The 26,072-nt window shown below is 45.6% G+C and overlaps 1 protein-coding gene across 4 annotated transcripts in view; it reads left to right on the forward strand.

The window, feature by feature from the left end:
- Positions 1-250: 250 nt before the first annotated feature.
- The window catches only part of Nup98-96 (nuclear pore complex protein Nup98-96), a 286,308-nt gene continuing 260,486 nt past the window's right edge, over positions 251-26,072 (forward strand). For 2 of the 4 annotated variants that reach the window (XM_075688115.1, XM_075688116.1), the window contains exons 1-5: positions 251-628; positions 794-835; positions 6,718-6,876; positions 16,178-16,414; positions 25,137-25,291. In XM_075688115.1, the coding sequence (XP_075544230.1) occupies positions 580-628; positions 794-835; positions 6,718-6,876; positions 16,178-16,414; positions 25,137-25,291 (642 nt within the window). In that variant the 5' untranslated portion in view covers positions 251-579. The remainder of the gene's footprint in view (positions 629-793; positions 836-6,717; positions 6,877-16,177; positions 16,415-25,136; positions 25,292-26,072) is intronic. The other 2 variants (XM_075688118.1, XM_075688117.1) reach the window with 2 other exon arrangements.

Consider the following 26,072-nt stretch of genomic DNA (forward strand, 5'->3'; position numbering starts at 1 on the left):
AGTGGTTCTGCCATAGAGTTTCATGGTTCTGCAGCCACACTCGCGACCGACACTACTATTTCAGAGTAGAAAAGGGAAAGGGCAGGGTAGTTGCTTTTCTGCTCATGCGGCAGGCATCTAGTAAAAGCGGCAATGCTTTTGCGTACTGAGGGTGCCTGAAGTACGTCCTGACTGCCATGCTTTGATTGCGAGAAGCAGCCACAAACACTGCGACAAATTTAGCATGGTGTTGCATCTCGCTTGGCAACACTCGTACTGCGCATGCGCGCGTTTTCACACAATTTGCTGCGACTGTTGAACTTGCGGTGTCGGGTAATTCTAAATTGTTTTTGTGTCACCGTGCACTGTGTCGCGATTACTTGGATGCTTGAAATTAATACGCTCGCGGATCAACACCCTTTGTAGCTTATTTTACTTAGTTGTCGTTTCACAGTGTGCACCCGTATTAGGTAGTTGCTTAGCCGTGACACCCATGGGGACCTACTGTTATGCACATGTGCAAAAGAGCGCACGATCGAGCTAAGCACAACATTTGATTCTTGATCATAGATATAAAGCCAGCAGCTTCCCAAAGCGGCAATGTTTGGGAACCAGAATCCGTTCGGGACTACTACAGGATTTGGAACGGGTAAGTGTCGTTGTCTTGATTCCGCACTTCATCGCCCTGCGCTCTGCTTTCTTATTCTACACTTTTCTCTCCTTGAATCGGTGTGTTGTGATGCAATCATTTAATCGCACAAGAACTGTTTCTGTGTGCAAATGTGCTTGTGTGGCTTCCTTCTTCTCTTTACAGGGAGTACCTTTGGGTCTACACAGCCAACGCCATTTGGGCAAAGTATGTTGTCAAGCCCGTGTTTCTGCGCTTTAACTTAAGCCCTGCGTATATTTTTTCTCGTTGCATCTTTTTCTAACCCGCGAATTGTGCTATGGCTAGCAGATTCTGCCTATGTATTACGACTGTTGGGCCTTCTGAATGAGCTGCATTCGTTGCCTAAAGTTTTGAAGCCGCTGCGCGCATTAGCTAAGGTACACATTCGCGCTCGTTCCACCCTGGTGGACCATCCTGAACCTACAGCGCAGTGAGGTTTACCAGGAACCAGTGGCGTATATCCAGAAAGTGTTTTTTCGGAACGGGGGTGGCATAGGTGGGGAGAAAGGGAGAAGGCCGCATACTAACAAATTTCGGATGGGGGGGGGGGGCACATGTCTAATGTGTCACCTTCTGGCTACGCCACTATCTGGAACCTTTGGTGTGCCTCTCGTACTGCACAGGGCGAGAGAGACAGCTTTCGTTGCTGCTATGACTTTTGACGGCACAAAGACTGTCGTAACTGTTGTGAACGATAAGGGAAACTAAGGGGCCCGGTTTTTGTTATTCACAGCCACATAAAGTCAAGGAAAAAATAGGGGAAATTAGTTTTTATCTTTAACTGAAATGTTTAAATAAGCCAATGGGCATGAACGTCTTATAAAAAACAGCTTGTGCCAGTGGGAGCAGAAACCACATTTCCTGCATTTCACATGCAGTGCTCTACTAATTGAGCTGTGGCGACGGCTGCTCTCAGTCCAAATTTTTTTATGTTTGTGGAAGTGTACAAGGTCTGGTCCTGGAATCTGATTTTGTGTCAGTGTCGCTCGTAAGTTTTCGGAAGCTTCGAGCTGAAGTTGCCCTTACATCATCTGTTACCTGAGCTTGGGGATCGACAAAAGTCAACCCAGGAATGGGTCCTAAGTGTGCGGCTCCTGTCAGATGCTTGACACCTCCTTTGGCTGTGCCCTCAAACATGGGTGATCAGACTCAATATCTTAAAAAGGCTAAACTGAAGCTAGATACCTAAAAACTACACCCATTAGATGATGGACAAAAAGTTGTTGCAGTTCCTGCACGATGCAGAGTTACGAGCTTTTATTTGATTTTCTTTTATTCCCCATATGCTTTGAGGCAAATCCTCCCCCCTTCCCGCCAAAAAATACGCTGTTGTCAGTTTAATTGTTGTCACTTGTGCAGTGGCTTCGAAATGTTTGGGCAGGCTGGTAGAGACTTGGACTTTTTGGCAAAGTAGGTTAAAACCTTAAGGCATCAGAGGTCACATAAATTTGAAATCGGTGCTGTGCAGCAGCTATAAGGAGGCCTATGTGTATTGAGCCATGACTTCACACAGATAATCCGAGCCCATTGAAAATGTGTTTTCAAAACATGATCACACCAACCCCTGTATTGTAGAACATTCCCCCACTCTACAAGGGGAGTATGGCAGCGCGATTCAAAGACGGGACAAAAGAAGACACATAGGCACACACACACTTGTTTTGTCCAGTCTTTATAAATTGCGCTACCGTACTCCCCTTGAAGATGCATTACCAACAAGCCCACATTGCAACCCCTGCTCTACATTCCACTTCGACTCAAGAAAGTTTATATCAACGCTACCCTTAGAGTCAAGTGGTCATTGTGCTTCGTGATTATCCACGGTAGTTCTTGAGAAGTATAGCGTCTTCATTGGTAGAGTGGAAGAAGTTCGAGTTAATAATTGTTTGATAATATGGGGGTAAGTTTTGCCTGTGAAAATGTGGCTTTTGACCCTCCTACACCTCTTGAATGTGCAGGCATTCATTGGTCAGGGAGGGTTTCATTGCTTTATATTCTCTTGACCTGTGCCTTGTACTACTACAAGTTTCTGTTTCCAAGCTGTACTTGTGCATTCTCACTATTTTGGCGTGCACAAAATACTGTGCCTTTTCTGTAAGAATCTTGTCTATTCTAGATAAGGATCGCTGTGAGTACTTTTTCATGTGCGTTGATCTGTGCACAGTGCTGTATAGCATGCAGTGCTCTGTAGTGTGCAATAATAGGGTGACAGCATGAGCGATGTGAATGCTGTGCTTGTGTCTGGCTGCTCCATGTCAGCTGATATACATTTTTAGAAAGACCATTTTTTCTGGCCACTACTCTTCCTTAATTTATTTATTTGGTCTTTGCCATCCTTTTACCATTACAATATACAGCGTCATGTTGCAGTTGCACTTCTTGTGTAATAGCAAATTTAAATGCCATATTGCATTGAGAATTATCGCTAAGAAAGGACAAACTCTTATCACCTTCACGAACATGCAAGGCCAACGAAACCAACAACTAGCCCTCCTTAAGCATAAGAAGTTTCATTTTTCAATGGCAAACTGTTTTGTTAGTTGATTGAATGGTATGGTGCTTAGAAAATTTTGATGTTCAGCTTAGACTGTGTAGACTTCAGGGTCTACAGGATCGTGCATAAGGCAAAGATTTATCCTGTTGAGGGCGATTCGCACTAGCTTGCACCCAGCTCAGTCAGCTTAGCTCTTGTTACAAACCTCTGCTCTGAGTGAACCGCAGGTTTGATCCTTGACCACTGAAGTCCCATTCTAATGGTGATAGAATTCAGAAATGCATTTGTGATTATTTCGCCGTTTGAGTGTATGGATAGTTTTTCTGCACTGAGCTTTAGTGCTTGAAAAAAAAGAAAGCTGTTTACATAAAGAAAACTTTGTTTTAGAAGAAAACTTGTGAAAACCTAAGAGTGCCGTGTTTTTCGATTCTTGCAGGTTTTAAAAATCATGATTCACTCATCTTTTTGTTTCTTTCATCAACCAAACCATTTCTTTATCACACAGCAATGTGCAGCTATATTTAGACCTTGCTCTGCATTATACTATATAACTATACTTTCCACATGCACATACAGTCAAATTCAGTTCATTCTCTTCTCATCACTGCCATGATCGCACAGGTTCTGTGGTGCATAGCTATTCCTGTACATGACTGGGTTGAGGAAACTGTCATGGTTACAGCAGTGGCTGCTCAGCATACGTATATGACTCTGGTGATGCAAAACAAGTCCACTGTTGACCATGATCCACTAGGGACAACTCTGTCACGTGGCTGCTGTAGTTGCCAAGCAAATTTTGGTTGGTGGCAGGTCAAGCAGCTTCTTACCTTAAAGCAAACTACATGCCAGGGTTGGTACTGGTTATGTTCTTTGTCACAGGGTTATGCCACACTTGGCTTGCACATTCACTGTATCAGACAATTATTTTTTATTTGCACATGTTCACATTAAAAAAATATAATTTATCTCAGTTTCATGTACGAGGAAACAGTGTTGCAAAAAAGAAGAGTACCTGACCCAACCACCTGTATTCTTTAACAGCCACAATAAATAATACAAGCACGTTTAAATTGGCTATTCACAGCTTTTGGTTAGCAGCGCTTGTTAATTTCTATTTTGTTCTTGTTTTGCATTTATTGTCAGCTACTGTTTTCACTTTAATCCTGAGGACTTAAAGGGCATAGAGCTTCATACAATAATTACTCGAGGGAACTCCGGTGCTAATGTCAGTGGTAGCTGCAAGTAGGGCGGTTCAGCCAGCATGGGAATAGTGGTTAGTGCATGAATTTGCTTAAGCTTTGTCCTGTTTTCACATGGCTTCGTGACTTTTAAAACTCGTTATTTTCAACAAAGCATTGTGTACTAAATATATAAATAAACATTATTAAAGTTGTCCAACGGCAGGATTCGAACACAGAACCTCTAGCACAGAAGCTCGATGTTGAAACCATTATGCCGCAGATGCATGCATCAACAAGCGGCATAGAACGGCCTTATGAACTTCTTGCGGGCAAGCCAGTGCTTTGAGACGTTTGGCGCATTTCGATTTGGCCACCTCGAGAGGCTGAACCGCTGCAAGTAGCAGCGATTGTGCATGTTTGCACTCTTCTGCATTTAGAAAAGTATAGATTGCACTAAAATTTAGGACAATTGAGGCAGATAAACTGTAACAAACAAAGCCACAGGGATGCCTGAATCCACAACCCAAAGATCAAACAAATCCGTGTACTGCCCATAATTCCCGTGGTGGCTGAACGATTGCAGTGCCCGTGTTCCCTCTAGTAATTATTGTAGGAGATTTTATGCTAAAGGGGTCCTGAACCAAACCTCGGGATTGGTGAAAAAACATAATCTGCAGGTATCACTTGCTGCTGTGAACATTGCAGCCAAATTGTGCAGTCATGTGCAGCACGGGGAGCTCACAAGTGGAGCGGGAAGGGAACACTCTATTTTCAAACGAGGCCCTCTCCACACCCATTTCGAAGATGCTGGTGGCTTGCAAATGTTGTCACATGCAAGATCCACATAGATGGCTGCTATTGGCTGATACCTGAAAAAAAGAAAAAAGAAATGTGTTTGGATAACTGTGCTTTTCCAACTGTTACTGTGTATATTTATAGACCCAGTTTAATAAACAAGCTGAAACAAGAGAAATGTGGGGTTTCAAATTTCAATAAGAATTACCTACTTCTGGCAGAAACCGACTATTGTCTGCTTGCACTCGGCTGTGGCCACCTGCATCGGAATTAGAGTTTGGCCACACTCCTTATCAGTGTCGTAACTGTTAGGTCTTGCTGATTTTGATTAATTTTGAACACTCAACTAGCCTTGGACCAGGCAAAACTTAAGGTCAGGCCACACATGCGCTTGCCAGTGCCCACTTACTCCTGGCTGCTCCTGGCTAGATGCCTTGAAAAACATCACTTTGTAATGAGCTATTGACAGTGCTTAAAAATTTGTAATTTGGATGTAGCAATTCATCGGTAAAGGTGGTGCATGGCAAAGGTGATTTGGGCCACATATTACAGCCAGATGGGAGCACATGAGCATGAGTGCGCCCTTCATGTTCTATCTAGCACAAAGCAAGCATTGCCCATGTGCACTACAGTTCCATGTAGCTACATCTCCTACATAGTGTAGATACCACGGCCGCCGTGGGGTGCTGCAACGAGCCCGCTTGCTTTAGCTCGCTGAGGACAACCACATTTGGTGTTAGGCTCGTTGTACGTGCCATAATTGGAAATAGTGGTGTCTACACGAACATTCAAAACCAAATTTGAACTGCACACCATGGTGACCTTTAGTAGGTGGAGCATTGTGGGCACGCCCTGCTCCGCCATAGCCTTCGCAGCGCAAGGCATTGAAAAAGGACCGGGAGCACCGTGAAGGGAAACACAGGCGATCTTTGATTGCCAATAACACTGCTTCTGCTGAAACCATTGGAGCACTTTATGCTGAAAATTATTTCTGAAATAGTCTAGTTTAACTTCAAATGCATTTCTCGACTTCTATAAGAAGCCTTTCAGGGCCCCTTTGAAGGTATTGAAGTAAGTGGAATGGGACATATAATATTTAAGCAAAAATGGATAAACATTGGAAGTGCGCACTTGTGCACACACATGCACATGGGTCATTTAGCTTCTGTGAAGTACTGGTCATGCAATTGTTCATCGCAGATACAGTGCAGGATCCAAAACTGTATAATAATAAATTGCAATTGACTTGTACTTATTGTGCTCAACAGCAGTGTGACATCACGGAATATGTATGGAAATTCTATGAAGGTATGCAATAGCATGCTGTAACACGCACTGGCAAAATGTTGCACTATTGCATGTGAAGCAAGATGTTAAGGTTCTTTTCAAGACTGCATAATCTCCAGGCATACCTTGAACAGCTAAAGCAGTAGAAAAGGCCTACAAAAAAGTGCTTAAAGAGTTTGATGTGGTTTTCACATTGTACTATTGTACTGCATGATTAGTAGCCATATTAATATAATCTTAAGCATAGAAAAGAAGAACCAGAAGGAGAAATTCTGAGGCCTCCCTGACACTTTCTGTGCTATTATTTACAGCCGGCAGTGCTTTTGGGACCTCGGCCTTTGGTGCCACATCAGCGCCCAGCACAAGTGGTGGTGGCCTCTTTGGGAGCACAACTCAACAGACTGGGAGCCTGTTCGGCAGCACAGGCTCTACTTTTGGCCAACCTTCAACATCAGCCACACCTGGCTTTGGTAAGGCTGGTTGGCACATCACTATTGTCTATGTTTGCACAAATGCTGCAGGAGCAACTTGAGTCTTTCCTCACTACAGCAAAGGGGATAATTTTTGGTAGATCAGTATTTCTATCGGAAGAAATATTAGGAGCAACATCTGGGGTGATAAATCAACTGGTAGTTTAATTGTTTGTGTCTTTATGGGAGTAAGAAAAGTTTTGAACATTAATTATGTGAAATTTCCAAGACGACTCAACAAAAGAACATGAGAAAAATAATCTTCAAATGTACTGGAGAGCTGTTTGGGCGAAGCCGTGAAATGTAGAATGCTGTGCACTATGCCAGTGGCCCCCGCCCCATATTCAAGCTAGGGTGTGCTAAAATCTTTTCGCTCATTAAGTGCTGACTTGAAAAATAAGAACTACTATAAGGGATAACAGTTTTGATGTGATGTGCCTTAATAGCTTGGTTAGAACATGAATATGGTGCGAAGTCTTATTCAGTAAAACTGGTGATGGTAGTGTCTACAGTCATCTACATTGGGATGAGGACTTGCCATAAGCCAAAAAGTGACAATTATTCAGGACAACCTGAGACCGTCAAGATGTCCTAAAGGGTTGATCCAAAGCTTTATTTTTTTGCTATCCCCCTGGATGGGTTTGGTGTGGATGCTGGATCAGCCCGTATCTCACTTGTTATATTTGTGCGTATACTATATCATAAACATTATGCACGTGCTTATGCAAGCTTCAGCAAACCAGCCTATGTCAGCACTGAGCACTGATCAACAAAGTAATGCCAGTGAGCACAACTCAGTTCTGCATAATCAGAATAAATCCGAAGGTAAAACCTGTACTTATAATGTCAGCTCATAGGCATCTTTGAAGCACACAAACCTCTTAGGATATTCAGCAGCTTCTTTGAATTTCTTATACAGGGTTTCTACCAACAGGTAAAACCGGGAATTCTCAGTGATTCTAAATAGTCTGGAAATACTCGGGGGGAATTTATGCTTCTATCAGGGATAATTAGCTGTTTTTTTTTTTTTAAAGGGAATGAAAGTCTCGGTAATGCTGGCTTGAGTAACGGAGAGGAATCGTAATGAATCGTCTTTGACGCCGTGCCGTCAGGTGGAGGAGTTGCCAGTGTACATACAGTCAACAACTGGCTTTCCGAATGCCCGATCATTAGCATGGCTTCGCGGCACCACCATACAGTCAATGTATAAGAACGTCTGACATTTCGGAGGCAAGAACCCTCCGCCGTCCGATTATTCGGACATTTTGTTGTGACTGCAGATCCAAAGTGGCATTCATCAAAGCCACCACCGCCGCCGTTTTGATCACCTCGCTGCCTCGAAACGGCACTCTCGCATGCGGATCCGCTGGCAGCCGTCACCACCACCGCGGCAAACGCTAGGCCTAGCTGCTTCGACGTTAACTATTGAGCTTCTTGCCGTTCAGCGCCGTGTTTTTCATTGAAAGAATTCACCGCTGTCAGCAATAGCACCGACTGCACCTCTGTGGTCGTTACGATTGGCTTCGAAGCTCGGAAAGCACGGCGCGTTGGATATGCCGGTTCCCGAAAGTCAGCTTCGCCTCAACACAGGAATGTTAAGCCGTGAAGGATACGCGAACATATTGCGGTGAAGCATAACAAGCGTGGGAAGGGGCAAGTGTCACGGGACGCAGTATGTATCCCTTAATTATATACGCGTGCACCTGCCATCTCCTGTCACAGTACCAGGACCGATATGCCTAGTAAGTCTACTGGCATGCGTCGTTGAATGTGCCTGTGGCAATTTGAGCCCTTAAAGGCAGTAAAAGACATACATTCATTTTTTCAAACTGACCGATTTTTCGGACGTTTTTGTGGCCCCTAGGGAGTTCGAAAAATCGGACGTTGACTGTACAACTGCCCAAGAACTGCCCAAACGGTCTGTGGGGCGAATGCATGGCGGAACGGGGCCGAGAACAGAAAGTACCGTCGCATTGAAGAATGATAGGGAAAGGAGCTGTGCCGCCTCTTATTTGAAGGAGCTTGAGCTCAAAAAGCAATATGTTCGCTGACTTAGAGATGCAGGTGATCCTCATTCAAGCCAAAATAGACTCTTTAAATCGGTGAAATGCAACACTGAGGTGTGAACATCTCGGCGAACTTTTATGGTCGGGCACAGTGTGTGAAGCTCGCAAGCAGAGCATGAAGTCACCATTTTCTCGAACGCTTTCTTTTCAACAGAAGCCTTCTCCTTACTCTGTTAGGGTTGCTATATTTTGTCATATAGCAGATTCCCATATGCGGCTACCGTATTTACACGATTGTAAGTCGACTCGAATGTAAGTCGACCCCCCCATATCGCTTGACCGGAAAAAAAAAAAAAAAAAAACCCGAGGGCGCATTCAATAACGAAAATTTATTAGTAGCCGACATGGTCACTGGACTACTCGTCTTCACTAGTGCTGCCATCGTCATCGTTGCTGCGGTCCCACAGCGCGTCGTGGTCCAGCGAAATTTCAAATTTGGCAAACGACCGCACCAGGACATCTTGCAGAACAGCAGCCCACGCCAAATGCACGCAACCACACGCAGCCGTCAGGGAGGCTCTTTTGACAGGTCCGGTTGGCGTAATTTCGCAGTCTTCTGCCGCCAGCCACTCTTTGTACTCACGGCGGAGCAGAACCTTAAAATTAAGGCGAAGGTCCGGGCTTGTTTCATGACCACGTCGCACTTCAATGGCAAGGACCGATCACGCATTTCAGCAACGTACGCCGCAAGCTTAGCCTACAGCTCCGGAAAGCGTCCAGACTTCGGCACGTGGGAAATTTCTCACTTGCCGCCACAGGGTGAAAATTTCGCTTCGCTGCAGTCGCCACTCTCGCACCACCCGTTTAGAAACATCGAAATTGCGGCCCCGCTGCGCAGTGATTTGTTTCTTCGGCGTAAAGGATGGCAGCTCTCTTGAACGCTGCTGTGAACGAGTACCAAAAGATTAGTGGGCCTGCAGCACTCATGACGACTGGGGAAGCATAGAAGTAGCACGTAGCCGGCAGTCAAGTGGAGCGCGTCAAGAAGTTGGTCAAACCAATACCAATGCCTTCAAACAGAGAAAGAGAAACCCGCGAGCGGTGTCTGCTATTTCATGAACTACCGATACTCCCCGCAAGCGCCGCCGTTCTGAGGGTGCCGCCGCAAATGGGAACAGCGGCGCTTCATCAACTATCGACACCCCCCCATGAGTGTTGCATGCACTGTAAGACTTTCAAAAATGTGGAAAAACCCTTTCGAAAAGCGAACAAACACGCGGGATAGCGAAAAGATACGGGTAGGGCCATAGAGCAAACATAAAATTGTAACTACGTTGTAGCTTTCGTTGGTATCGCTTTTTTTTGGCGGGCCATGTTTTGGTTTCGATTGTAAGTCGACCCCCCCAACTTCAGACTTTCAAATTTTAAAAAAGGGGTCGACTTACAATCGTGTAAATACGGTACTATTGGCCACTAGCTGACGACAGTCAAGAGGGGTGTTTGAATCAGGGCACTTCCTTCTACTGTTATTGTGTATATTTATTGACACAGTTTAATAAACAGGCTGAAATGAAAATAGGCACCTCGAATTTCGATAGGAATTACCTACTTCTGGGTGTACAACTATCATACTGTCTACTAACACTCGGCAGCGCCTGCCCACATGGGAATGAGGCATTGGCGTACTGCTTATCAGTGCTGTAGCCATTGGGTCTCACTAATTTCTGTTAGTTTTGAACACTCAACTAGCCTCGAACCACACTAAATTAAGATCAGACCATACCATGCCAGCGTATGCTTACTCCTGGTCAGTCCTGGCTAGGTGCTTGGCAGACTTCGTTTCATATAGAGCTGTTGCACAAAATGTGCAATTTGGATGTGACTACTATTCGTTGGTCAAGCTGGTGCATGACAAAGCTGGTCCATACCACGTAGCATGACCAGACTGGAGCACATGAGCACGAGCGTGCACTCCAACCCTGACGTACACATAGTTAACCACTACAGTTGCATGTGTAGGGAAATCTCGGTATAATTAAATCCAGGGAACTGCAGCAAATTTTTCACTATTCTGAAAGGTGGTTTATTGAAAGCCCCAAAATTAACCATTCCACTCTTAAATTGCCACCGTATGAGCTATCCCTGAAAATGTCGCTGTTGGCTCTCGGCCTGTGCTGTTGCTATTTTCCATAGATTCCGCTGCCACGCACTATTGAAGCGCCGTTTAATAAAAATGGCATGCGCACAAAAGAGACACTAACATTGAGAAAACCACCGATAAAAAAGAAGCTCTATGTTGCCTCCAAAGAGCAGTGTTTCTTTTTTACACTCCTTGCCATGCAACTGCCTTGCTTGAGGTGAGCATCTGAGCTATTCTGTAGTGCAAGTGTGATTAAACGACACCGTCCAGAAAGTGCGACCATGTTGCCTTGCCTCAAGCAGGAAGGTTACATTTCTCCCAGGGTGTAGCTGGTAAGGTCGCAGAATGAAGCATGAAAGAAGAGACATGCCTCTGTTGCTAGGCGACACTTGTCTGTGCGGAGCATGCATTTGCAAAACATGGTGTCCCCTCTCGCGTTTTTCTCCTTCGGCGCTGTTTCAGGTTTTCCAAATCCATGCACTGCAGTGTCAGTTTTCTGTGCCTTGTCTGCTAGCCTGCTGTTCCATCTGTCCCGAAGAATACACAAGTCGGAAGAATTACCAGATTTCAGAATATTAATTTGTGGTATTAAGGCATTGTTAACATGACACTTAAACTGAACAACAATCATTATTCTGAAAGTTGTGTTATTTTAAAGTTTGCAATACTGAACTGTTTTTACATTGAAACCATAAGCAGTCAGCAGGGGATTTCTGAAAAGTTGGTAATGTAGTCTTTATGGTAACAATGTTGTGCTGTAGCTGAGTTTGCAGCATAGCCTAGATACCGCGACCACTGTTGGGTGCTGCGATGAGCACGCAAGCTCCTGTGGCTCGCTGAAAACAACAGCGTGCGTTGATTGGCATCTGTAGGTGACATGAATCAAGGACCAAGTGCCAACATCTGACGGAACAGGTTATCTGCTTCCTGAGTAGCGCACTCTCGAGGTTTGTCACCATCATGGCCAAAGCTGGTTACATTAGGAATTCTTTCAACGTGAGTCCGGAGTGCTACATCCATGTTGCTTACTCAATATGTGCTGCCAACGTACTCGCACGAGCAAACATGAAATTGATGTTTGTTTGGCCTTCAGAAATTGTGTGATTCTTGTAGAGATAAGTGTGAAAAGAAATGTGCTATTCATGCCACTTGATGCGAGATTAACTGCACGTAGCTGTCTAGTACACTGCAGCACAGCAAAGATATAAGGCACCATGAACTTAACCGTAACATGAAGGATAGCCTCTGAGTTTAGCGCATCGTGGGTGCCAAAGTCTAAAGTAGTGGTGTCTATATGAACATCCAAAATCAAATTTGAACTCCGAGCCTTGTTGAGCACATAGCAAGCGCTGTGCATATGCACTACAGTTGCATGTAGCTGCATCTGCTACGTAGCGTAGATACTGTGGCTACTGCAGGGTGCTGCGATGAGCCCACTCCCTTTAGCTCGTTGAGGACAACCGTATTTGGCATTTGGCACATCGTAAGTGCCAAAATCGGAAATACAGTCGATCCCGGATATATCGAACTCGAAGGGGATCACGAAATAGTTCGATATATCGATAATTCGAAATATAAAATATGCATGTCTAAAGCTTCTCTAACAACTCCACACATCTCAAGGCAGTTTCCCGATGTCGTGACCATTGGGAACTTACTGATCTGTGCCTCCAAGGTGCTTAAAAAAACAAAAACACAGCGCAATGACCAGAGCACTTTATTTCGGAAGGAAAAAAATCTGTGACCTTTGCTTGCTTTTTCTTCTGCACCATCAAGTTCATTAAAGGGACCCTGAAACGCTTTTGACGATTTTCTACAAATGTATTGAGTCGTTAGAGTAGGTCCTTCTGATCATTAATTGACACATCTAAGTGCTCCGCGTAAAGTGTGTAATTTATTATAAGGTTTTAAATATGCACATCGCTGCCGATCGCAGCACACTGCTCGGCGGAATTTTAAGCCGCCCCTACCCATATGACCGAAATCACCCATACGACGTCAGTGGGGCGAGCTATCCAATTGGCTGACATGGGCGCGTGATCGACAATTTTTCCAATTTTATGATAAACAAATGATCTTCGTAATAGTTGGAATGTTAGTTAATTTGTTTTTATGAAAAGAAAGTAACATAAAGAGAATGCACAAGAATAATTTTTCAGTACACTTAAGCACTTCCGGCACACAGTGTGTGTCGTCTGCTTGTGTTACAACGTACTCCATTTTGAAGAGAGCTCCGCGGTCAGAGTCGGTCTCAGTCTTTTCGCGAGCACTATGCTTCGACTTTGTTGCCTTGTGGACTGCAAACGTAGTGACTGGCAATATGCCAAGCTGCGACATCGTGTCCCTCTGCAAGGCAGCGTACGAGCGAACTGGCTGCTGTGCATCGGACTGCCGCTATCCGATCGGCGCCAGGATTTGCGCGTTTGTGGCCGTCACTTTACACCGGAAGATTACTAACGCAATAGCGTTTCCCGAGTCCGGTATTAGGGAAAACGCAAGCGCAAGGGGACAGAGTCTGGCCGCTTGACTTTGCCGTGACGGGATGAGCCATGAGATGAGCAGAAGGGCAAATGCGAATGGTCTGCACGGTGCAGCCACCTGGTGGCACAGAGCTCGACCATACACAGTAGCAGCAACGAAGTGTATTCTTCTTTGCTGCTGGTGTGTATTTTTCGCAGGAGTGTAATCATGAACACGTTGTTTTTATAAATGTTTAACATGTTTGACACTTGGTTAGAGCAAAATTAGCGCTTTGTTTGGCTGGTTAAGCTCTGCACCAACAAGTGTGTGGACCGTGCAGACCGATCAGGCTGCTCACGTACGTCTACGCTGAAGTTCCTTCATCAGCTTGAGTTTATGCCTACAGTCATTTGCTGAAATGACCAGCTTGCCTGTGGTTACCGGAATACAAGACACGTACGGCGCTACGACAGAATGCTCGCAACGCACGCTGCTTCGATAGCTCTCGCTTGGGGTCGACGGTCGAGCGGCTAGCGGAGCGGTCTCGCGCGGGCGGGGGCGAGCTCCAAAACAACCGGAAGTGGACGATGTGACGTCGCATCGTGACGCTGAACCAGTGAAGGCGGAGCTTAGCCCCGCTCGCTCGGCGAACGAGTTGAGGAGGAAAAGCATGGCTAGGGAGGAGGGTAACTTCTAATCGCTTGTAGCTCCATTAATACGTAACGCTTCACTTAAATTGTGGTGCGAATGTTCTACTTAAGCTGTACCCTACGCGTCTACAAAATTTGTCCGAACCGTTTCAGAGGCCCTTTAAGGTGTCCTCAAGCTGTTGACAGTGTCCAGATGAGAAAGGCCAGCTCCTTCCATTGTGCCACAACAGCAGTGAAGTTCGCTGAAAGCTAATTCAAGTTCAGCTGCAGCGCATGGTGGTTGGTCCTCTTCATCGGAACCTTTGCCGCTGCTCGAGTCTGTGTCCTCGTCACCCATGATGTCAGCCACAATCTCCGCATCAGAGTGATTCGCCACAGCTTACACGCCGTCGTCAGCGCTGACCAAATCGCATGTTGTAACGCCGCCTGGGATGGCACTTGGGATGGCGCCTGAGAATGCCAAGAGCTGGTGAAATTCGCCGTCCAGGCCTTCTCGACCTTGTCAAAGGTTGGGATGCGCACACGACACGCTCCAGGGCGACTGGACTGCACTGCCTTCAGCTTAACATCGGCTTTGTTCTTGAAGATCGTACTCGGGGTGTTGCGAGGAATTCCAAACGCTGCGGCAACCGACGACTCTTTCTCGCCAGCCTTCACCCATCGAATGATGTCCGCCTTTGTTGAAAAATCCAAATTCTTGAGTTTTTTTCGCGGCCATGGCTCCGAAACACGTGCCAAAAGCGGAAAGAAAAACGCACTGCATTACACGAGTCTCAAGCCTTCACGTTGGCCTCGTGAATAAAAGGAACAAAGTGAATCGAAAGGCGCACCGCTCCGCGTCTCCGCACTACCACAAGCCTAAGCTGCACTGACCTCGTTCGTCTCACTGCACCAGCAGTGTCAGCCAACCAAAATACAGGAAACAGACGCCTGCGGTCAGTGTGGCTTCTCCCTCCCGCTTCCCTTTCACACCCCATCGCACTCCAAGTGCTCCTCATCACGTGCATTTTACCCACACGCCCCTTTCTCATAGTGCAGGATGGCACGCGTGAGATCGCGGGAACATTGCAAGAGCTTCGTGAGGAGAAGTGCAGTTCGATATGCCGGTGCACGGGAGTTCTATATACGCGAACAATAGCACTATACTTTTGCATGGGATTCCCAAGGGAATTTTTCAGCTGTTCGATATAGGCAATAATTCGATATATCCGGGATGGACTGTAGTGGCATCCGCATAAACCTCCAAAATCAAATTTGAACTTCGTGCCATGTGGCTAATCGACCTGATCTTCACACATGCTTCCGTGCTTTTCGCATACACTACTTTTCTTGTTTCCTCCATTAGCGTATTGTTAATCGTTTTGATCGCTTCGGTCGACCTGGTCGAACCTTGTGCCATCGCTTGCCGTGGGAATGCTGTGCACCTCAAAGCACCAACCACGGCCGGGTCATTAACTGCGGGTGAAAAATCGAATACTAAATATTCAATTTCCAAATTGAATTATTCGAATGTTCACTATTTGATTCGAAACAGAATATTAGAGTATTTGCACACCCCTAATAAAAGGTGGCTTAGGATCCCTGTAATGGTTATGTCAGTTAGGCGTATAGTGGCTTTGAAACTTGTGGGACAGGCTCTGCTCATTACCTGTGCAATGCAGCATGTTCCTATGGGCGGAGTACAGGTAGGCTGATCTTACCTAAACAATCGCCAGGTACTGTGTAATCTTGAAGTTGAGGCAGATTGGGGGGATTTGTCGCCATCAACTGCACGACAGGCACTAGGACAGGAAGCAAAAGGAGTGCTGACTTCCAACTTGGTTTATTTGAAAATGACAAATGCCTTATATTTATTGAATATGACAATTACTGCTGAAAGGTACAAATGACACTACAAAGAACCCACAAAATCGAAACAGTAGTGTGAAATCTGCACTCGTTTTGTTCATTTTGTGTCCCATTTGTTGTGCACTTTTCATAACTTCCCTTAGCTGTCGAATCAATTGATAAAGTACTGCTGATTGCTGAGAGAAATGCCAATGCAGGTTTTGGAGCACCTGCAACTAGCACATCCATGTTTGGAGCCATGAACCAGCAACCTGCTGCCAGTACAGGAATTTTTGGCACCCCATCATCCTCCTTCGGTCAGCCCCGTCCACAGTTTGGCACCTCCTTCTCAACCACCACACCTGCCACTGGCACTACCCTCTTTGGCCAGCCTCAGAGCACAGGCCTGTTTGGCCAGACGCCTGCAGCTGGAAGCTCTCTTTTTGGATCAACAGGTCAGATGTGCATTTCTCACTGTATCTGTATGAATAGCACCTGATTTTATCTTTTTGTAAGGGAGTCTTTCTACAAGCACTGTGCAAGAAATACTGCCCACAACTGGTGGGGCTAACTTATAATAATGGCCACATTATGTCCAACGTGGTCATAGAAGCAGTTTGCCTAGGGGTGTGATAATAGTAGTATTGAAACGTAATGAAATGTGAGCATAGTTAACACCAACATGAGAAACTTGCAAAACAATGGCACTTTACTTTGTTGTTACATCGAAGTGCCATATATTGTGTGAGGGCAGCATCCATAAATTTGGGCTTAGATATTTCAGGTAAAAGTATTTTGGAAATGATCTGTCCATGGGCTGTGAATGGGCTGGGCAACCCTCTTTCCTGAGTGGACTTCGTCAGCCACAGCTGCGTAGCATGCACTGTGCCATCTCCACAAGGTATCAATACAGAGAGCATATTGGTCTCCTCTTACGAGTCTCCTCGTTATTGACCGCAACATTCTGTTCTCATAAAAACATCTGTAGATATTAAAATTATGCAACATGGTGCAACACCTTCGTATTAATATTGAGCAGCACAGTACTGGTGTGGTGAATTGAGGCATATTGTGCGGCATATCGGTCTCCTCTTTGGTTGTTTCCGTAGTTTATCGTTAAAGAGAAGCTCGTAAATTAAGCGTTGGTGTTGTCACGAATTCGCATCCTGCGTGTGCCTGGTGGTTTGACCTCTTGTGCTTTTTCCCTATGGGTATCATTCATGTAACATGTATGCACTCATTTCCATAGACTGCGCCTTCCCTGAACACCTGTGCCGTGCACAAACTCTGCTTTTCATACTTACTGTGCATGTTCATTGAGTAGTTTTCGTTGCTACCACATTGTCTGAATGTATGCAACCATTATCAACTAAGGCCACTCATTGACAGTTTGCATCAGAACCCCAGTAGCTTTTCCATTGTGCAACTTGCTGCTCCATGTCTGAGAATTACTCCACCTTTTAAGTCCGCCTTCACAAAGCTGTCGTTCATCCCATCATAGTCACGGGGTAAAAATATGCCTGACACACATTGGAGCGATATATAGAAAGTGCACATATTGCTGCAGTGCACATATTGCTACAGTGTTGACTGACTGAACCTTTGTTTTTCTGAGACCAAATCAAATTGTCATTGAGGTTTAGAAAACATAGTGAATTAATATTCTGTTGAATTTAAAGATTGCTTATACAGTTAAAGCTTGATATAATGAAATCGGTAACATTGGCAATTTGCTTCTTCATATCAAAATTTTGTTATATTGATAGTCTATCTTTTATGCAAATTGGTTCATTTGCCAATGGATTTTTCTTGCACGGAAGGGGCTGCAAAATTTCTGGAATTATCAGGCAGTAAGAAAGGCAAATTTGAATAGACAAGAAATAATTTTGTTTCATTTGAGAGTCAAAGACACAGCTACATGCCATGCTGACAATATCTTCACATTGGCACTACGAAATGTAGCCAGCCACGTTATCCCATCCATCCCTGAGGCTCAGTGTCGCCCGCAGTGAAAAGACGCTATCATGAAAAGGGCCTGCAGCGAGGAGGAATGCTTTTTCTGCCTCTTGCTTCAACACGTCTGCGAAACTCGAAATTACGTGACTTCCGGCGCAAAAAGCACAAGAAGACAGCACACCATGCCATGCCATCTCAGCTCGACCAGTTTCACTAGTGGCAGACTACCTCTAAAACAGGCATGCAGGCTGTGTATGCACTCAACCATGCTTAGAACCATGCGTAGCCATGGCCAGGAGAGAAAAGATGTGTGCCAACTTGCCCCTACTCCCTTCCCACCCCGCCCTCGTGTGTACTTGATCATATTGACACGTGTACTTATCTTTATCGGGCAACTACGTTTCGCCGCTTAACAACTGTAATCCCACAGCGAGGGGACGCGCCTGCATGTATCCGACGTTTCTGGAAAGTTATCGACGCTTCTATCCGCGTGTCTGTCGTCGCCGAACCTTGTGTATCAGATTTCATCGCGTGACACGAATGGTGTAGAACTTTGTGGAAGACACGCGGGTCCCATCAGTTAATCTGGAACATTCGACGACTGATCTATAAAAGCCGACGCGCTTGACCCGCTGATCAGTTTTCCGACGATCGCCGACCGTGTCGCCGCTATCGTTGTGCTATAAGTGTAGCCTGTTTTTGTGGGCACAGGTTCGCCCAATAAAAGCTAGTTTTGTATTCCACCGTATTGCTTCTTTCTTCACCGTCCACTACCACGTGACAATATTATGTGACCTCGCTGCCCTCCCCTTTTCCTATTGGTTGTGCGGGAAGACTGCGCTCATCAAGCCACCATCCTTCTCGTCTCAACCTTGCACATTTTCACTCACACCTAAAGCATACAGAGTGCGGGCCGCAATAGGCTCTTGCCACACTTGTACTTTATACAGAACATGGCACTGCTCTGCTTTGCAGTAGCTCTGTCACATGGTGGCACGTGATTTCAGAGGACCCTGATATGGGCCAAGAAATCTTGCATGTGGTGCAGCAGTGGTCAGATGCAGGCTCCAAGTTAAACCTGCCTCATACCACAGCTCTTGTTCGTGCTGCTTTCACAGTGGTCGTTGCTTGTTGTGAAATATAAAATTAAAACAGTTAATTTTACCGACCACTGTTTTGTATGAAAAAAAGTAGGTTATGGCACTGCCATCACTTATGGCGGCTGCATGCTCAGGCCTGGTGGTCGGCATGGTACCGTTGTGCGGGCCATTAGTCCTTGCTGTTGTGCAAGTGTATTCCAATAACTGAAACCATTCCAATAATCGTAACCGTCGTATAATTGTAAAATTCGTTTTTTATAGAACAAACAGAAGAATTCTGTCCAACAGATGCAAGTTGAAAGGGACTAACTATACAATTGGTGAAGACTACTCTCGTACTGTACAAAATGCCCGGAAACATCTTTTGGCTTTTGTGAGGACCAAATCGGTTCCATTTTCATTACGCTACAAAACTCTATTCATAGGGTCTGCTAAGTACATGTACGACGAAACTACGAAATGTGTGAAAGAAGTCCAATAGCAATTGCTACGTCACCATCAATCAACACAGCGTTTGATAATGACAACCTGCCCTAACGCTACTATTTCAGCAATCTATTCTAACATGCGTAGTCTCCTTTCCAAACGTTATGTTGTATCTAATCTGGTTATGTCATCTGGATGTAACTTGTTGATACTTACCGAAACCTGGCTAACTGCTGACGTATCTGACGCAGAGGTCATGGACGACCTACCCAGTTTCTATGTTTTCTGTAACAATAGCCAGCACTCTAGAGGCAACAGGGTGCTTATCGCTATTAGTAATACGATACCCTGATTCATTGTTCACAACCCAAGTGACCTTGAAATATTATGGCCACTCTTTTGTGCAACCCCGCAAACTATTTTACTTGGTGTTTGCTACCGCCCCCTGCGAACAGACGTTAGCTTTAGTGGCAAGCTCAACTGCGTCCTAGATGTACTAATGAAAAAATACACTAATGCTCAGATATTGCTCTTTGCAGACTTTAATTTCCCTAATATCAATTGGGATAGCTATCCACCTTTGTCACATAGAACTGAAAATGATTTCCTCAAAGTCTGCTTTAATTTCAACTTAACCCAGCTAGTTTTAGAACCAACACACGTAGTGAAGGGCTCGGCCAGCCTTTTAGATCTCATCATAACTAACAATCCGTCTAGCCTATCTTCAATATCTTATCTTCAGGAAATTAGCGACCATAAAGTAATTCACACTGTCTTTACCTTTCTGTAATGAGAATCATGGAATAAAATAATACGCTTATACAACAAAGGCAACTACGATGCCATTAACCCTTTCACTGTCGGACCTTTCTGGCCGTGACGCACCCCCAGTGTCGGCTTGGTTTCAGGGAACGAGCATAACAGGGAATGAACATAGCAATTTATTTTTGATTATGATTGGTATACAAATAACATAGTCAATGCAATATGCACATTTCAGTGCTCTGCAGCTGTTGTTAGTAAACATCATCAGCCTGACTAACATCCGTTCAACATCCGAATCTGACGATGCGGAACTCATCTCTTCCTCGCGTGAAACGCTGTCCGAGTCCAAATCCGAGCTCGGCTCGTATTCTGAATCGGAAGAGCCACCGCTCCAAAGAGCAGACGAAGGTCCCGCGCGCTCAGCCATCCGAAAGTAACCGTGCGCAGGGAGGATGCGCTTTCATTCGCCCGCACAACGGAGAGAAATGGGAGGTTGTGTGATCAAGAAGACAGAGGGTGATGAAAAAAGGCTAAAACAAAGTTCGAAGGGCTTTACATTTACTGTTGCAAGTCGGAAGCGAGGGTGCGGCGAGAGAGCGAAAGCAGCAATCGAGTCACTCTTTTCGGAGAGGCAATGGCACATGCGCCTGAACTTGACGCGCCGTAGCAGACACACCAACAGAAGAAAAATAAAAACCTTCAAACCAGCGGAGATGGCAGAACAACCCTTGAACCCATAACCACACGCGCGCGACGCATGATCCAGCGAACGCGGAGCCACCGCGCCACTCAGCAAAAAGAAAGGGGAGTGGTAGTCGCACCGTACTCTTCAATACATGGACTAACACAGGTCGGGGCGAAAATACGAACATGTAGAAAGAGTCTACAGTTGGCGTGGCTAGTCCAGGAGCGCCAGCTTCACGCTCTGGCTCGAAAGTTTGAACGCACAATAGAGAACGTACCGGTATGTCAGTGACACTGTGGGGAAGAATGATGACGTACCGGTACGTCCGTGACAGCGAAAGGGTTAACAAGGAACTTATGTCCTTCCACCCTACTTTCAATGCTGAATTCCACAACCACACACTTCAAGCGCATTGGTCAATCTTCCAACAAAAAATCACTGACCTTGCTACTAACCACATTCCAGTATGGACTAACAGCAATAAACCTTGGTTCACAAAAAGATAATCGACTTTAGAAAACAAGAAAAAAAGAAAAACGATTTTTTCGATCGGCAAAGCAAAACAATTGTCCTGTGGCCTGTGGCAAATATTACGAGGCAGAGAAAGCTTATCTGTCAGCTATACGCCGCGAAAGGCACTCCTTTTTCCATGACACGGTGCCTCATGTACTAAGCTGTAGCCCCCAGAAATTCTGGCAGTTTCTAAAGCCTCAGCCATCGTATGCTATCATTATTGCCGACCATAATGATATAGTGATCCCCGAACAAGAGTGTGCCGATGCATTGAACCGCGTGTTTTCATTGGTATTTACCACTGAACCTGATGGTCTGTTACTTCTCCAGTCGCTGACTGTTTATTTGGACCTCACGGGGACTGCAAAAATGTCCGAATAAACAGGTGTCCAAAAAAGCAGATTAAGAAAAAAAAAATGAAATCCTTTATTTCCACGCACTAATTTGGGCTCGGCAGTAGGCTTGAAGAAATTGTGAATGCACCGTTGCACGCTGTTCCGTTTATGCGCAATGAGATAAGCCTGAATCTTGGAGAGGGGCGTACGGTCACTATAGGCGGCTGAAAGCACAGTCAGTGGTTTTACACGCTCTGCATGCGATGGCAACGTAGCACATGGTGCATCATCTTCCGACTCAGGGTCATCGTCCGGTGGTGCAGCAGAAACCTGACGAATGATCTCGCCATCGTCGAGCTCTGCGCATGTCAGTACAGCAGTGTCAGCACCTGTGAAACTGTCAAATGAGACGGTGTCCGGAATCGCAATGCAACCACTGCGCAGGCCTCGGTAGAACATTTTCTGCGTCAGTAGGGAGCACATCGGAAGGCGACAAACGTTAGGCCTCCCGGCACCCGCTTGCCGGCATTCCCCAGCGCAGTCTGCGTGGGCACTGTCGGCGCCATTAGACACTTGACGCGATGCTTCCGTATGCTGCGTTGGATCACCGAAACCTCGACACAGCACACAAAACAAACACCGCCATGCCGACACCAGTCGCACAAACGAAAAACGTGGCCTACTCACAGCGTCGTGCGCGAAAAAGCAAATCAGCTTCTGGATTGTCTTGAGATGGCTTACTAAGCTGAAACTGGAACTGCTGCAGAGCTACTCTATCGAACCAGGCAGAAATGATGATGATGACCGAGGACGTGGGGCAGCAAGGACGCTCCGTTCAAAACAAAAATGGCGTTCAGCAAGTCGAACCATGCACCGGTCAGAGTCGGTGCATGGTGCTCTCGATCGAGTTGGCTCAAGGAGTGTCCGAAAAATCAAACGAGAGGTTGCAAGGTGTCCGAACTTTCGGCAGTTGTTATACATTATGGTCTATGGGGGGAATGGCGGTGCTGCGAAGCAGACCGAATAATCGAGCATGTCTGAATTTTTGGAGTCCTAAAAATCAGTCGGCGACTGTTCTCGGCTGCTTTTAAGAGAAAGGTCATTTTAGCTGCACAGGACATCGGCAACAGTGTGGCCGGGAGGCAGTTTGGCGTCAATGAGGGAAGCATTCGCGGTTGGCGTCGACAGAAGGAAGCCATTTCGCGTGCAGCGGAACGCGAAGAAGCTTTCGCGGCCCAAAGAGTGGGACATTTCCGGAAATCGAACTTGCCCTGACGGAGTTCGCATGCCAACAGCAAGCCGCCCATCTAGCTGTGAGTGTGGAGCTTATGCAGGCAAAAGCTGAGGAGCTTGCAAGAGAAAAAGGGCTACCGAGCTCCACCTTCAAAGCAAGCAAGCACTGGATTTATTGCTACGTGTGCCGTGCTGGTTTTTCCTTACACCGCCGAACTTCAATTTCGCAAGAGCTGCCCGAATCGTTTGAAGAGCTGCTTGTGGCTTTCCAGCGCCATGTTATTTCGCTGCGCCAGTCCGAGAGCTTCCAGCTAGGGCAAATCAGCAATGGTGACCAAACGCTGGTTTATCTGGACATGCCATCGTCCCTTACCGTGCATGAAAAGGGCTCTAGTTAAGTTCATGTCCGGTCCACTGGCAACGAGAAAACGCGAGTTACCGTCATGTTGTCATGAACGGCAGACGCAAGCTTCTTCCCCATGTCGTCTTGCCGCCGTATGTGCCGTATGTGCACATCGTATGTGCACATACATGCAGTCTCTCAAAATAAAGCTGGAGATGTGACCATGCTGCCTAAATGTTTTAATGTGATGGCTTTAGAGCGCACGCTCGAAGAAGACCCAATCTATATCAAAATTAGAAAGGAATCACTATTTTTATTCATTTATTTCAGAAAAAACTTCAATAAATCGATTTCGACCAAATTTGTTTCGTTAATTTGGGGTGGCGATAACATTGAACCCTATGGGTACCTGCTGGCGAATGGAAATTTCTTAGTTAAATCGGGAACTTTGTGAAATCTGTTTTCGTTAGGTCGAGTTTTAATTGTAGTGTGGTTATGAGTGCACGTCGCGCTGGGAGCAACAGAGATTTGCGTATGTTGCCTGGCGCGGTGCCACAAATCTTGGACGCCATAGCTGATAGCACTTGGTGCCTCCAGCCAGTGTCCACAAATTAGAAACAAAAGTGTAAGAAGATACTGGTTTTTATACTGAGCAAAACAGAAAAATCACAGTTTCACCAGAAAGGCAGAGCAGTGATGACGATAGCAAAGACACAACTACACAAGGTGAGGTTCATAGTTTTGACGGTGTCATGTGCACTCAAACATTAACAGATCTCACTCGATGACCACAAACTCTCAGTCACAACACGAGCGAGCGCTTTACGCTCTGTCTTGGAAACTTGAGATTGTGCGACCGGCAACACTAGATGCATGGGAACAACAAAATGCGTGTGAAGACACCAATTTCAACTCTACCTTTGCACTTGCCACGGAGAGAAGACACAGGCATATTCCTATATTCCTGCCCTCCCCCCCCCCCCCCCCCCCTCACCCACCAGACTGTTAGATTTTTCAGACTATATTTTGGTCTCTGTGAGGCCCAGACAATCGGTTGGCTACTGTACTGTAATAATTGATTGTGAGCTACTGTTTTTGCTTTAATATCTTCCTGAGGCAGGCCAAAGACAGGCGTCTTCAACGAGAGATGACGCATGTTCAACGCATTTCTTGTATCTAAGTGCCGCCGAGATGTACGCTGCCGCTGTCGGCGTCACCACTGTGGTCACCATTGAGCCGGGCGCGTGCGTGATGACCAGCCAAGTTCAAATCATTTGGCGAAGGCTAATTTCAGGATAGGATTGAAATAAGTAAAGTTTGATCCCATGGAAACGTATAGGCTCTGGTTGGGACCTTCGGTCGAGATCGAATTTACCATAAGATAGAATTAACCGGAGTTGAATTAACAGACATCTACTGTAGTGGAATTTAGTGATATTTCGATTTCCATATGGAAGGTTTGTCCACAATCAAAAACAGTGAAACAAGTATGCTTCAGTATGTGACAGGAGCAGCGAACATACATCATTGGAAGTGTCCTCTCATTTCAACATGTGTCGCAGTCTGGATGTGCAAAGACTCCAGATGAAAGTGTGATGTGCATTTCTTTTTCTCAACTAGTATACTTGCACTACCCAGTCAATCTTTTGGCCACTGGTGTTGGGAAGGACAGTTGAGGCCTCTTAGATTTGTCGGACATTGTACGTGTGCTGCTTCACTCGTGTATTGAAATCTTCAGAATTTTTCTCAGTTTTCAGCCTATGTTACCAGAAAGGGATGAGCTAAGATGAGCTGAGACTTCCTTTGTGCTTTCTGTTGCAGCATTTGGCACGGGCTCTGTTACTACAGGGACCACAATCAAGTTCAAGCCACCAACGGGCACTGATACGATGATGAAGAATGGCGTCTCGAGCACCATAAGCACATCTCACCAGTGCATCACCTGCATGAAGGAGTATGAGAACAAGAGTTTAGAGGTAGGATTGCTATCTCTTTGGGACAGTCAAACCATGACTTAACGAAACCCGCTTTTATGAAATTTTTAATTTAATTGAGTGCTTTCAAATCCCCAGCACATCGTAGAGCCTAATGTTGAGAAATGTTGAAGCAACAAAGTGGATCTTGCCTGATTTTAACAAAACTTTGAGGGCAAGCAAGGGGAAAACATCAGTATGCCAGGTTTCAGGGGTAAAGTGGGTATCAAAGCCTTCTTTAAAGCCTCCTTTTACCAAATTAGGAGTATGAGAACAAGAGTTTAGAGGTAGGATTGCTATCTCTTTGGGACAGTCAAACCATGACTTAACGAAACCCGCTTTTATGAAATTTTTAATTTAATTGAGTGCTTTCAAATCCCCAGCACATCGTAGAGCCTAATGTTGAGAAATGTTGAAGCAACAAAGTGGATCTTGCCTGATTTTAACAAAACTTTGAGGGCAAGCAAGGGGAAAACATCAGTATGCCAGGTTTCAGGGGTAAAGTGGGTATCAAAGCCTTCTTTAAAGCCTCCTTTTACCAAATTTAATGAAACTGCAAGCCTTTTCACTTTTTTTGTGCTGGTTTCAAATATACATGCATAATGGGAACAGCGCAAACAAGACGACGACGGAGAGAAATGACACAGGACGAGCGCTGACTCACAACTATGTTTACTGAAACACACATCAGGTATATAAGCGACACAGGCGATCACATGGTCAATCGAAGAACGCACAACTGGGCCATGTGTATACAGGGCATAAATTACCGTATCGAGCTATC

Source organism: Dermacentor variabilis, chromosome 4 (assembly GCF_050947875.1).
Source record: "Dermacentor variabilis isolate Ectoservices chromosome 4, ASM5094787v1, whole genome shotgun sequence".
In the NCBI taxonomy this organism is placed as follows: Eukaryota; Metazoa; Arthropoda; class Arachnida; order Ixodida; family Ixodidae; genus Dermacentor; species Dermacentor variabilis.